Source organism: Perna viridis, chromosome 6 (assembly GCF_037379345.1).
Source record: "Perna viridis isolate PV_CMFRI_1.1 ecotype Kerala chromosome 6, ASM3737934v1, whole genome shotgun sequence".
Lineage (NCBI taxonomy): Eukaryota > Metazoa > Mollusca > Bivalvia > Mytilida > Mytilidae > Perna > Perna viridis.
The window spans coordinates 40,095,454-40,109,787 of record NC_142450.1 but is presented as its reverse complement, the minus strand read 5'-3'; the positions used below and the strand labels follow the sequence as shown (position 1 = coordinate 40,109,787).

The window sequence follows — 14,334 nt, the reverse complement described above, 5'->3', positions numbered from 1 at the left end:
GAAACAAATTTGCCTTATAACTCGATAACTTAAATCCAATTAACTATTATTATTCCATCAGGAAGTGTTTAAAAGACATCAAAATGCAAGAATTGATAAGAGAAAATGGAAAATTCACTTCTGCCATGTGGACTTATTGGTTGGAAAATCAGTAAACTAATAGAATGGGGATTCCTAAAATGTAATTAAGGAAATACTGAAGGCATTAGGTCATAGTATTCAGATATCAAGCAGGAGAATAAGAGAACAAGAGATAATTAATCAAAGACTGAAGTCTTCAAAGTCGCTAATCATCATATATTATGTGTCACTGATTTTGGCTTACTTTCAACAGCCGAAATGGCAGGAATGCAATATGCTCTGAAATCGGATGACTTCCACTAAAATCTTGATATGATTGTGTACTCTTTCATAACCATGATGACCTGAATGTTTTCAATAAACCGGAACCAGATTTAACAACTGGCAATGGCTATATATAGATACGAGGGTCCTAGACCACTTGGCCAGCTAGGCTATATAAAAATATAGCTTTTGCTGGCCGGGTCATTCTTCTCGTAGGATTAATCTAGGCTGTAAGTTAGTACACGATGTATGGTAGTACGGGACAGTACATTTAGATGTTATTATGTAGGATAGATATATCAGTACTTTATATTTGCATATGATTTGCATAATTATATATTTATACTCCATGTAATACTTCAGATCTATGCCATGTTTACCGCCATAGTGTCATAGTTCTAGCTTCATACGAGATAAAAATTTACCTCATAAATATCATGTATGTGTGTTCTACATGTGTTTCTTACTTGTATGAGAACGGGAAGTTTACATGAAATGATCAATTAGCATTGAACATTACCCAGCTTCCGATTCATGCACAGGGGCTCGTTTCAAGACTGTAGGTCACATACATTAGTAGGACCCCGAAATCTATGAATGTTTAATCTGGATCCTAATCTGGTTCCCTTGTCAATATCATAAGGTCTCACTAACCACTTCCGGGTCAAATGGTAAAAATGTTGATTTTCAATATTTTTTTTTCAAGTAAATTTTGTGAAGAATTTCTACGGTCATCGTACCATTAGAATAATGATTTTGAGAGTCTTATTTTCCAAGCTTTGCAATGGTATGCAGCTTTAAGATGTCATTTGCCCTGGGAATTCACAGTGAAACATTGAAAATTACTTGTTCTTAACATGTAAAGTAATGGAAAAGTTAGAAGTTGTTAGTGAGACCTAAACGACCCAAAGGTAATAATTGTTCCTTGTTCCAATGCATAAGGGGATATGGGACTGTAAATGTGTATATGCTCTACTACATTGTACAGACAAAAATTGTGTATGCAACTCCTTGGACGCTAATGCTCAGATTTAGTTCAAATTTTATAGAATTTTCAGTTATAATATGTAGTTGGTCATATTGCACCACAGTTTTGATTCAACAAATTTTACAGGGCTTTTGCATTTCAACTTTTTTATGGTGGCAGTGGAGGTATGGCTACATATAACAGTCTTGTCTAAATTTGAAAAATAAAGTACTTGTAGTGCCCTTGAAATTGATTATGGTAATTTATTGCCATCAAAATCAGAACTAAATCCTATTTTGAATATTTTAATACTGTTATGAATGTGTGCATATTGTTAAATTAATTATGAATATACTACATAATTTTAAACTTTCCTTAAAGTGAAAAAGAAAACACTTTAATATATCTTTCAATTACTTTTTGGGAAAATTTTATGTAGAAATATAAATTTGATAACAGAAATCCATCTTAAAGATGATGTAATTACATGTATGTTTTGTTTTGTAGATTTGCAGATTACTCATCTACTACAATATATTATATAAGCTGTGTATTATATGCAACATATCTATGGTTTGCCAAGATAGTTATAATCAAATGGTCATTACGGGTATTACTGAGATATCATAAGTGGATGTATGAAGCTAGGGGACCAATGTCACTCAAAACCAAATTGTGGCTTGTAAGTGTTTTGAATTTAGCATTCATGTATAGAATTTAGCATTTATGTATAAATGTCTTCTAAGGTATATGGAACGGGTTATATTTAAATTTCTACAAATAAGTGCAGTAAGCATTCGTTTGTAAATGTCTTTTCTTTGAGTTAAGAAAAATGTTTTTAAGTAGCTGTCTTTGTAAGAATCATGCAAAATCTGGAAAATGTGATACACCCCAAAAAAAGGCTACATATTTTTATTTTTGTAATTAAGTTGTCTTATGGGTCTATATTATGAAATGTGTAATTATTCATTCAAATCAGCCTGCTCTTAGGAGAGCTCTTAGGAGATAATCCACATTGAAAATCCAGTAGGGTCTCCTTAAAAACTTCCGGGTCAAATGGCCACCCCCCTATGTAGTACCAAAAACACACTGAACCTAGACATATGCATTGTAAGTGCATTATTTGTGTGTATTATGATTAAAAGTAGTCAAAATAAAGCTGAGAATGTGTACTTTAAAATCATACATGTAATTAACTACAAAAGTGTATGAATATTGTTTACATGTGTGAGTAATTTGCCCCCATGCTGTTAGTTAGCAGAACAGGTAAAAATATGGATTTTCAGTATTATTTATTCAAGTAAATTTTGTGAAGAATTTCTACGATCATCGTACCATTAGCATAATGATTTTGGAAGCCTTACTTTACAAGCTTCACAACGGTACGCAACTTTAAGATGTCATTTGTCCTGGGAATTCACAGTGAAACTTTAAAAATTACTTTTTTAACATGTAAAGTAATGGAAACGTTAGAAGTGGTTAGTGAGACCTAGATTCTATTGTATTTGAGTGCCATTTACAGAGTTATCTCCCTTAATTATGAAATATACAGTGCATTCTATATAATTTTTATTTCCTAAGAGCATGGGTTATATGAAAAACCACATGTTAATTTCTGTTTACTATGACATTTCAAACAAAATCTCAAAAATAAAAATAGGTAGGCTTTTTACCCATGAATCACATTTTGCATGATCCTTAGCTGGAGTGCTACTTAATATCATTTTGATTTATCCAAGATCTCTTTTTCATTAAAAAAAAATGTGATTAATTGAATAAATTTTAAAAAAATACTGTAATGTTGATACTGATAGGTTAAGGTTCAAATTCAGAAAGGATAAACATGCAGTGAAGTTCAGATTTATTTAAGAAACATTAAATGGATCATTTATCTGAAACTTAAGTTTTGATTTGTGTGAGTAAACTTTAGAAATGTTCCCATACATGTGATGTATATACTGATATTATATTGTATTCCTGCTAAATCAGTAGATTGGGCAGTTAAAAATGTTAGAATCTGAATTGATACATTTTTTTAAACTGTTAACTTTTGGTCTTTATTTTATATGTACCTATTTACATGTACATTGTGTTTGTTCTAGGCTACAATCAAGGTACTTGGAGGGAGGAAACCATTACTCATGAGTTATCAGTATTCACTACCAAAGTTATTTGTTCCATGCGTTAAGGACACAATAAAAAAGGTATGCAGTATAAATTCAAAGTAACATGAAGTTGCAGTGAATTATTAGGCCTTGTACTGACCTGTATTGTTTTGATTAGTAGCAAATAAAAAGAAATTAACCTAATGATAACTGCCTTTTTGCAAGAATTTCTTTTTCTGAAAATAGAGGGAAACATGTACTTACATGTACAACTTTGTATCTGAATGAAGTTCAGTTGGGCATATTAAGATATTCTGCATGGAATGATTTGTAAGAAAATCAGTAGTGTGGAAACTGGTTACAATTTTTTAGCAATCCAGTCGACCAGAGTGAGCTTTTAAAATATGTGACTAAAATCATCAAAGAGAAAAAATGGTCTGGAAAGACATATATTATACCATTTGCCACAAGTGTATCATTTAAAATCGTTGCACTGCATCGTCATGTATTTAAACTGACTACTGTTGTGTAACTCTTGTAAACATAATGCATTGTGTTATAGCACTTATTTATAGGTAAAAAGACTAAATGACTGTTTTGACTTGCAAAGTTCAATAACAAAACAACTTGATCTAGAGACTGTTTTTATTTATGGGTGGTAAATCGCATGAAAACTCCTTATTCATTATTCATTTTGTTATAAGTATATTATATAATGATATGGATTTATTATATAAAACATGAATGAACATGGTCTTCTGAATCACATAAGGACACCTATTTTTTTCTTAGTATTTTTACATTCAATCTATTTTTAGTATTTAAGATCTGTCAGACCTCTAATGGATGATGAACAATATCAGAGAATGGAAAAACTTGCCACAGAATTCAGAGACAATGAAGGCACAAGGTTTAACAGATACTTGCTTCTTAAGTCATTTTGGGCTACAAACTATGTAAGTCTGTATACATTTGCCTTTGTTCTTGCTGTGTGGTTTCTAGTTATACACTAGCTGCATTGATACTGAAAAAGTACTGCCAGTTGTCAAAAAACAATACTTCTTCAAATAGTCTTCAATATGTTCCTTATAAAAAGAAAAATTTACTGGTAATGCCATCTTGACAGACAGTTCCTTCATCAGTATGACTACTCTGTACCTATCTTTCTTGCTGGGATATTTGCAATCATTTCTGCCAACCTGATTTACTACATTTATATTGACTTTTTATTTGTTATCCTAGCAGTCAACATATTTTAAAATTACTTTGCTATTGTGTCAAAGGAGTTAATTCTGTAAGGGTAAAATTTGGCCTCCAAATCAAAGTGTACCTGAAGAAAATTTAATGATGTTTTTCCAACTCTTTAACATGTTTTATAGTTGATTCAATTGGTTTATGGTAATCATTTAAACATATGCAGTCATATATGCCATTCAAACTTGGCTGAAATTTGAAAATTCTGTTAAAAAGGCTGGAAAACACCAGAATTTGTGCAGTTTTTCAGTCTTTCAACAATGGCCATATGCATGTTCATTCATATGCTTCATATTTTTTTGTCTATAATTGTCAGTTATAAGTCATTTGAAAATATCTTGATTGAACAAATGTGCAGCCCCCATTTTTGTTCCACACAAAGTGCATCTTAAAAATCGCAGAAATAATAATATTTGTAAAAGTTACATAAATACATACTGTTATTTCTGGAATAACGTCATAAATCTAGTAAAAAACAGCTTTTTATTCAGTGGTTAAATTTTTTGAAATGCACAAATAATGAGGCCAAAAGGGGTTCTTACTAAACTTTCTCCTTTATGTGTACTATCTCAAAGAGAGCAGTTCTAACTTCTTTGAAAGCTTTACTAGTATGTAAACATGAAGCAATCATACTTTTTATTCATATTCATATATAGATACATGTATATTTATTTGCATTTACAGGTTTCTGATTGGTGGGAAGACTATGTTTACCTAAGTGGAAGATCACCGATTATGGTTAACAGTAACTTCTATGCACTGGTAATTTTATGTTTTATATTGAATTCATATTATCTTGTTTTCATGTTGCTTATAAAAACAACAGATGACTTATATCATTGGTCAATGAAATGTAAATGAGAATAGAGAATTTAAAAGTAAAGATTTCAAATTTTTTATTTGTTTTACTGTTTTACTCTTTTTTCCCACATATTAATTGGTCTGTCTAAACAGAAATGTTTGACTTCATTTACTTGATTTTTTGTTGTTGTTTACACTTTAGATATTATAACTTGAATATCCTTTCAACAATTTTCAATAAATTCATGAACTGTGTATATCTATTTACACATGCTTTCTTTAGATTTTTTGTACATTCCAAATTTTACTTTGTAAAGTTTATGACTTAAGTCATAAAGAGGAGCCCAGAACTTGCCAGTTTTGGAAGCAATGAAGGAATATTTGTTATGTTGTGTAACTTTATTTGCTGTCTTCAGATTTGGTCCTTTTTTTTTTACTTTTTATAATTGGAAAAGGAGTGATGACTGCATTATCTGCTTAAGTGCAGTTTTATTTGCTCATGTCTTTAAAGAAGCCATTTTAATTTCTCCTTTTTCTTACAGGATTCTGTATTAGTCCATCCAACAAAAGTCCAGGTTGCCAGAGCTGCTAATATTATATATACCATGCTACAGTACAGAAGGGATTTGGACAGGGAAGCCCTTACTCCTGTAAGGCAGTAGTTATATAACTTCAAGGACTATCATACAAAAATTTGTACTGATTTTGAGTAACTGTCTTTTGTGAATAAGCAAATCAAATGATGCCACAATTTCCTAACGAAATGGTCATATCATTTAAACGTTAGTTACATCTTAGATAAGAAACTGATACAAGTCATGTTATGTGTAATTTAATTACAGTTAATGCTTAGTACATGAATAAGCTCATTTTTATAAAACTTTTTATATTAAAACAACTGACACTTTGTAAGTCTTTAATGTGACTTTATCTTTCAGTTGATGTTGAACAAGACAGTTCCTTTGTGTTCAGCTCAGTATGAAAGACAATTCCAGACAACCAGAATCCCTGGCATAGAGAAAGGTATTAGATTTTTATTATATGTGTATTATTCATATATTTTAGTACATTGTATAGTACAGTATTTTTTTTTAAATACCATGGAATAAATGTTTTGCTTTCGCTTTTGGACGATTGCCAGATGATTTAATTTTCTGGGTCTATATCATTAATATGTATTTTTTTTGCTTTCACCTAACCTTTTTACTTTCTTTGGCTACAAAGTCTTTGAATGAATGGCATACATGTACATGTATGTCATAAACATATTTTTATATCAATTTTTTTTCCACTCACTTTTATTGTGTTGATATGTCCTTATTTCAGACACAATAGTTCATTACAAGGACAGCCAGCACATTGCAGTATATCACAAAGGCAGATACTTTAAAGTGTACATCCACTTCAGGGGAAGACTTTTACAACCATGTGAAATTGAAGGGTATGAACTTGGTTTTTAGAGTTTCATTTAAGAGTTGGTATACCTTTCTTTCTAGGAGACTGACATGTCAAAATCTTTTTTAAGAAACAAATATTGAAGAAAGATATTTTTAAAAACAAGTACAATGATAATTTATATTTCCAGCTGAAGGGGTAGGGCTTATAAATTATAACTATGTAAATTTGTTTTATTTTTGCTAGTTGTTGATTTGAAGAATTTAACTTGATGTTAAATATAAAAGAAGACTTGCACTCCGTCTTAGAAAAGCTATAGTATACTACTTGTTGTGAAAATTTAGTTGTTTCAGTAGTATGCCTTTTCAATTTAAGATCTCTACAGAAAATCTTAGTTGATAACAGTGAGCCAGCTGCTGGTGAAGAACATCTAGCAGCTCTTACAGCTGGTGACAGGGTCCCATGGGCTAAGGCTAGGAATGAATTCTTTAACAAGGGCAAAAACAAAGCATCATTGGATGCTATTGAAAAGGTGAAAATTCATTTGTATCTATTCCTTGTTATGTGAAAACTTTTCATAACCTTTACATGGTACAATATAATACATACTTTTTACATTTCTTTACTAAACATCTACAGCACATAGGATACTTTACTTTTTGTCGTTGTGTATTCTTTTACATTAAATGTGACAAAGGCTTCTCGGTGCTCACTTCAGATGTCAATTACAGTAGAATCTGTCATAATGGAACCCTGAATAATCTAAAACAGACACCTTTTAAAGTTCTTTTATGTGAATTTACATGTATTTGAACCTTGGTTAACTGAACACCTGTCTAAATCAAACCAAGTTTAAAGTCCAAAAATGTTTCAGTTCTAAAAAAAAAATTCACTGTAGATATATTTTGTTGTTTATTTGTGTTAGTTCTGGCATTCATAAATACATATAAATTGTGATAAGTAATTATTTAAAATTGTAATGTTTTATTATATGATTGGTACTTTTGTATTTATACAGGCAGCATTTGTATTGGTATTGGATCAAGAACCACAGTTCTTTGATGAGGTAATTGTTTATTATATTACAGGGAGTAAAAGATCAACTCAGTATAAGATGTTGATTCATTTTCTCAGAATGCTTGTTAATTCATTCATAAATTTTTAAAAATGTATATGGTGAAACAAGGTGTTCTTTAAAGTTTGCAAAATAAAACAAAACAAAAAAATAAAAAAGAAATTATAGGAGTTTGAAAAACATGAATAAAAAAGGAATACATTATGTATTGTCAAGTTTACTGTGTATTTGGCTACTGTTTATGAAATAGATTCATCAGTTATGTTTACATTCACCTAAGATGTAGATAAATGTAACAAATACCTGAAACCAGTGTACAAGTACACAAATTTTTTATCTATGGTATTCTTGCTTATTCATCCATTTCTTTCAGCATGATCCTTCCAAGTTAGATAGATTTGCCAGATCAATGCTCCATGGTAAAGGATATGACAGGTGGTTTGACAAGTCCTTCACACTGGTAGTAGCATCCAATGGTAGAGTATGTATCATATTTGTTAATATATTCCCATATTATATTGAATAATTTGATGGCTCCTGCCAATTTGTTATTATAGGCAGTATGTAACTTTACCTCTAATCCTACTGACATTCACAGGCAAAAATGCCACATATGTGCATATGTCTGACACATGCATGTAAACATGTGTGGTAAGAAATATGTATATGAGTGTTTAGGTACATGTGTGACTTGTTTGACATTTTTACCCTAGTTGGCCTGTTAAATTTGGTTTAGGGCAGTAAAGTTTTTAGAGGGTGAAAGATGATTTGAGTGTGGCAAGACGGCCTACCTGCGTTGTAGTAGGTAGTGAGATTTAAATAGCCAGTAAATTGACTTGACTAACGGATTAATTCTTTAGCCAAATCGTTTGTCGCTAGCTTGTCACCGAGTCTAGGGTTCAATCTTTGGTGGCTGAGTATAACTTTGTGAGTGAAATCATGCTATCCTGTTACAGAGTATAAAAATGATTCAATTTTGTTTTTGGGCCAGTTACTTCTAACACCTTTTTTCACAGACAGCTAATCCATTTACATTGAAAACCATTGTTGAAGGAATGAATACATGTGTCATGTAGCACTTGTTAATCTTTTTTGGTCCTCTTAGTATGAAGAAAGAAGAATCATCTTTCTTCTGAAATTATTTTTCCATTATGAATGTACATGTATTTTAAGGCTTCTGAGGTGTTTTCATTAATTTTTTAGGTATAATAAATTTGCAAATAGAAGAATTTTGATATATTTTTTAGATTGGTTTTAATGCTGAACACTCTTGGTAAGTTGACAGTGTAAAAGAATCAATGAAAAAAAATCATTACGTGTATGTAAGGGATAAAATAACTAAAATATTAGACAGTGGAACATTGATGTGTGTTATTTTAAAATTTTCAATTTGCAAAATAGTTTGTAATTAAATGGTTAGTAAGGAAGTCACAGAAGTAAAGTATTATGCAAAAAAAAAAAGACAAACAAAAACAGACCAAGTAAAAGAAAAGTAAAGTATATGAATATACACATATATGTTCATGTATAAGGGGTAAATACCCATGTGACAACAAGCAAATAATAAGAGTTACATTTAATAATTAGTCCTGATTTTCTTCTCTTCATGTAGAATTCAGCTTTTTGAAATCCAGATTTTGCTGTTACGATTCTTTTTATTATTGTTTATTTTATTCAATTTTGCGGGTGTCTTCTTTATTGACCTCATTTAATCAGGTCTGAATAATACAAATTCATAGTTTGCAAATAGTTTTAGTTTTTTGGGGTTTTTTTTGTATGTCATTTATGTGAATCAAATTTATAATAGATTTTTTTTTACATGATATGTGTTACTAAAAGATGTGTGCTTTCTGTAGAATTAACTTTTAAAAAATTCTGATTAGTATTGCCCTTTAGCTGGTGTATTTTGTATTAACAAATTACTCCGATATCAAGTGTATCCCAAACATACAAGCATGTCTTTATACAAATGAGTATAAACTACAGCTTGCTTTTTCCTTGCAAATGCAGATCCTTAACCAACTTAGTAAAACTGTATCAACCATGAGTATTGCTTAGCCTTCATGCTGTCACTGATGACTTTAGCAGTGTTTGAGTATGAATCTTGAATGTCCATCTAATTATTGTAAAAATTACTTGGGTAATAATGTATCAAGATATAAACTTAATGTCCCCTGCTGCAAGACAGGAGGGACATAGTATTATCATGAATCCATTCATCCCACTTAGTTTACATTTGTTATGTAAGTGATCATTTTGCTGATTTTTAAACTCCTGTCTAAACAGACTGGACATATCATGATATACCTTTCAATGGTTATCTGTCTACCTGTTTACACACTAAGCACAGTAACACAGAAATTCTTCAGTACTTTACATGAAATTTTGTTAGATGTAAATTTTCATTTATGCACTTGTAAGCTCTCTTTTGATTTCTATAAGTTTCTTACTGTAATACAGTATGTTTTTCAGTAATGGGACTATATTGAATTCATGCCAGTTTCATACTTCAAATATCCACTTACTGTAGTGCAATGTTTTTTCTGACACAGTTGGTATATTTTTGCTTTTTTCCCTTTGACCTTAAAGACACTCTTCAATGGAAACGCAAGTCACCTGATCATGATTCTGTTTCCCAATTGGTCAAATACTGATAACTTAGTTGCGTTCAAACAAAACTGTATCGAAAATTGAATTGCGTGCCATGTGTTATTTCCGGAATGAAATGTAGAAAATTATAATTAAAAAGAACAAATTTTACTGTGTCAGCTATCTTTTTTCAAAGATAGTACAAGTTTAAGGGTGTGGACCTATTGACCTTCATGAGCATCAGTTTATTATAAATAATCATTTAAGGTATAAAGTTAAAAAGAGGAATTGCATATCGATCATGCCCTGATTGATCTACTCTACCTTTTATTTTTAAGAATCAACAAAAAAAATGTTCTTAAGTACCAGTCCTTATAAAATTCAGACACTGGCAATAGTGAAGTGATTCATAGTTAAGAAAAATCCACCAAAGAAACGATGCTTTTTCAGTCTACATGTTAATAAATATGCAATTTCATATTGGCCCTGTTATAGGTTTGAGGTCTCTCATATTGGTCGAGGCATCACCGAGGGCCAATACATCTGTTGAGGTCAATATGATTGACCAAAACTTTATTAACCAACTCAACTAGATGATTTGTAGAAGAGTTGTTTTCGTGTTTTACCAAGAACATGTAGGTTTATTTGCTTTAATCAGTCTTAAATATCCTTTTTGTTTAAAATGGAAGATTTTTTAATGTTTCTGCAGCTTTTAGTCCTAATTCAAAATGGCGGTGTCAAACATTCGGAAGTTACGATGCCGTATTGGCCCCGTATAGATGCCTGGTTTGAAATTCATATCAATTGGTCAGTTTTTGACATATTTTGACATATTTTGGGTAGTTGGTTAATAATTTCAGGTAACAATAATCTTTTCTGCATTCAGATCTGCACTTTGTAGAAAATCATACATTCATCTCCCACTAAAATCAACCAAATGAAGCCAAATCAAGAACGATAACTCTTGCCAAGTGCAAATTTCATGTACAATTTATATAATTTTTATCTCAAAAGCACAACAACCAAATAAAAAACTAAGACTGGTTATGTGATCAGAACTGTCTCTGAACAAGAAATAAAACTGAATTCAGTTGGTTTTTGACATGCATGAATCACCTTCTGTCTGATTTTTAGAAAGACTGCCACTAAATTTCATGGAGTAGCAACAACTGAAGTAGTAGACAGTTTACATGTACATGTCAAATTCAGGCTGTGTAACTCTTCTGTGTTACAAAGACAAGGTTTCTAGATAGAATTTATCTTCTTTTTTTAATTGACATAATTGCCAAAATTGTTCATAATAACTACTAGTATTTACTAGTGGAAAGATTAGTGTGATGATTCAAGCTTTTTAAGTGATACCTTTCACACCTTTTCATTTGGAGCTTTCTGTCTAGTTTCACCCCTTCAGTGAGTTTCAAATGTTCCAATTATATACTGGTATACAATCTTCAATGGTAGTGTTTGCATAGGAAAAAGCAAGTTCATTTTCATCACAGAAGTAAATTCTGGAGGACACACAAATTATTATTTTAATGTCTGGAAAGATAATAAATACACTAAATAATGTTACTAATACTGTGGATATAGTTATATTATGTGAATTAGTTTAGTATTATTTAAATATAGTGTAAAAAGGGCTTACTTTTTGTGTTTTAGGCTAGTTAGCGATCATTTTCCACTGAGCTAAAACACAACTGTTTTAAAGTATATCATATGTAAGAAAATAAGCTTAGTTAGGGCTGTTCTGTCTAAAATTCAAATGAACAAACTGACGATGGTTTTGTACTAAAAGTAACTTATGTAAAATAATGTTTACTTGTGGAGTAGATAATATCAACAAAACTTAAACTCAAACAAAATTAATAATTACATATAAACTTTATCAACATTTATTGTATTCAAAATGTGCATTAGTCATTAAAAGCTTATGTATATATGAACTATTCCTGACAATCTAATTTTCTGGATTTTTATTAAATATGTTTCACTGTTTTCTTGTTTGCTGACACTGATAAAAAATTTACTACAAACAGGGCTGATGCACCTATAATGGCCCATCTTTGGGAGTATTCTATGTCGACAGAATTCCAGATGGGGTATGACATTTGCAGATTTAATATTTTCTGCAGCAATTGTTCTAGGCTACCGTTTTGGCTGTTTCATGGTTTATAGTCCATTTGAACTTCATCAACCTAATTATGTAGCCTTTGACTAGTGCTGCTTGGTGTAAACTTCAATGGAACCTGTTGTTATCTGTTTGATTAAAAATGGTGTTGAAAATCAGTATGGAAAGTCTTCATCTTTATTCTACAACTGTTCAAGTTCATTCTTGATGAAAAAAGTAAACAGGTTTCATTGCAGCATTTTATTTTGTTACTAACATTAACATGTGTCTCTGGTACCTGCAGGTAAGATTTAGAAGCTCAATTAAAACTCATTTCTTGGCTGCCCTCTTGAAAACTTTTAACCTTTGTGCCTCATTGTAAATTGTAAAGTGGATATATCACTGTTATTTATGTCAACATTGTTTGCCTGTTGTAAATTTTTCTATATGGTCTTTTAATCTATGTTTGATTGTCAGAGCTTCTAAACTTTTACTCTATCAGATATGGCAACCTTTTGACCATTTGTAGATGGAATTTTAATTTTTGACTTGCTCTGCTGGTAAACTGTGCATGGCTTACATTTCATACTTGCAGGTATACATGGGTACTAACAGCATGATGTGTACTACATACCCAGCATTGATATAGTATATAGTTTTAGGATGGCCAATGTATAAAACTATGTGATTCTCGTCACCTAAATTTTCAGACCCTTTGCTGCCATACATAGTGTCTCATAGAGAGTTGATAAAAGTTAGAACTTTTATCATTAATTCAGTAACTAACCACAAAAGAGATTTTAAATTTGACTAGAACCACATAATTTTATCTTCAGCCTAACCACACCAGTATAGATGCTTAATTTTCTGTTCAATGTCTGGGTGTGTAGAACCGCAGGGTAGTTAATATTAAAATAAAATGTTGGGTACCTATTGTATAATAAACAGGGCTGATGCACCTATCATGGGCCATCTATGGGAAGTAGCTCAGGACGACGACAGAAAGATTGGGTAAATACCAGGCCTTGTATACCATGGGTAACATCTCTACTGACATAGCACTTCCTTGTGACTAAACTTTCACATATTGATTGGTTAAAAATTGTTTAATTACAGATTTTCAATTTTTTTAAATTGGGAAACATAACACTAGTTTATTCAAATAACATTTATTGTGTATTTTATAATTTTTAATTATTCATTTGTACACGTATGTTTTCACTACAAAATAACAAGGTGACTTGCATTAAGACAGAACAACAGAAAAAAATATTTTTTATTGTGATATACATTGTCATTTATCTTTAAATCACTCTTGTCTTACTTCAGAAAAATCAACATAAAGGCATATAATTATTTTGAATCCAAGTTGATAAGAAAACATTTATTATGAAACTGGTTGACTCCTGCGTTACCAAGAGAATCATATTACGCTTTGCCTAACATCAAAGATGGTTTATCATCCCAAATTGTTATTATTAAAATATTTCAATGGATTTAATACCAGAGTATTTATTCAAAGAAAATTTATAATTACTTTTTTTTTTATTATTGTACTTTTTATATTTGATTTCTTTTAGTGTGGTACAAATTCTATAATTCCACTATCATTGTGTGAAGTATTTAAAGTCATTAGCTAGTAGATTGTTTTGTTTGTGTCTTATCACACTTTTTTATATTTTCATTTTTAGAAGTA

The 14,334-nt window shown here is 30.8% G+C and overlaps 1 protein-coding gene across 6 annotated transcripts in view; it reads left to right on the top strand.

Annotated features, from left to right (window-relative positions):
• The window catches only part of LOC148614937 (carnitine O-palmitoyltransferase 1, liver isoform-like), a 37,388-nt gene that overhangs the window by 14,398 nt on the left and 8,656 nt on the right, over nucleotides 1-14,334 (top strand). For 4 of the 6 annotated variants that reach the window (XM_088589473.1, XM_088589475.1, XM_088589474.1 and 1 more), the window contains 12 exons: nucleotides 1,820-1,994; nucleotides 3,415-3,516; nucleotides 4,236-4,373; nucleotides 5,356-5,433; nucleotides 6,015-6,122; nucleotides 6,411-6,495; nucleotides 6,799-6,913; nucleotides 7,243-7,399; nucleotides 7,886-7,933; nucleotides 8,316-8,423; nucleotides 9,190-9,215; nucleotides 12,568-12,630. In XM_088589473.1, the coding sequence (XP_088445599.1) occupies nucleotides 1,820-1,994; nucleotides 3,415-3,516; nucleotides 4,236-4,373; nucleotides 5,356-5,433; nucleotides 6,015-6,122; nucleotides 6,411-6,495; nucleotides 6,799-6,913; nucleotides 7,243-7,399; nucleotides 7,886-7,933; nucleotides 8,316-8,423; nucleotides 9,190-9,215; nucleotides 12,568-12,630 (1,203 nt within the window). Of the gene's footprint in view, nucleotides 1-1,819; nucleotides 1,995-3,414; nucleotides 3,517-4,235; nucleotides 4,374-5,355; nucleotides 5,434-6,014; nucleotides 6,123-6,410; nucleotides 6,496-6,798; nucleotides 6,914-7,242; nucleotides 7,400-7,885; nucleotides 7,934-8,315; nucleotides 8,424-9,189; nucleotides 9,216-12,567; nucleotides 12,631-13,586; nucleotides 13,650-14,334 lie in introns of all 6 variants that reach the window. The other 2 variants (XM_088589478.1, XM_088589477.1) reach the window with 2 other exon arrangements.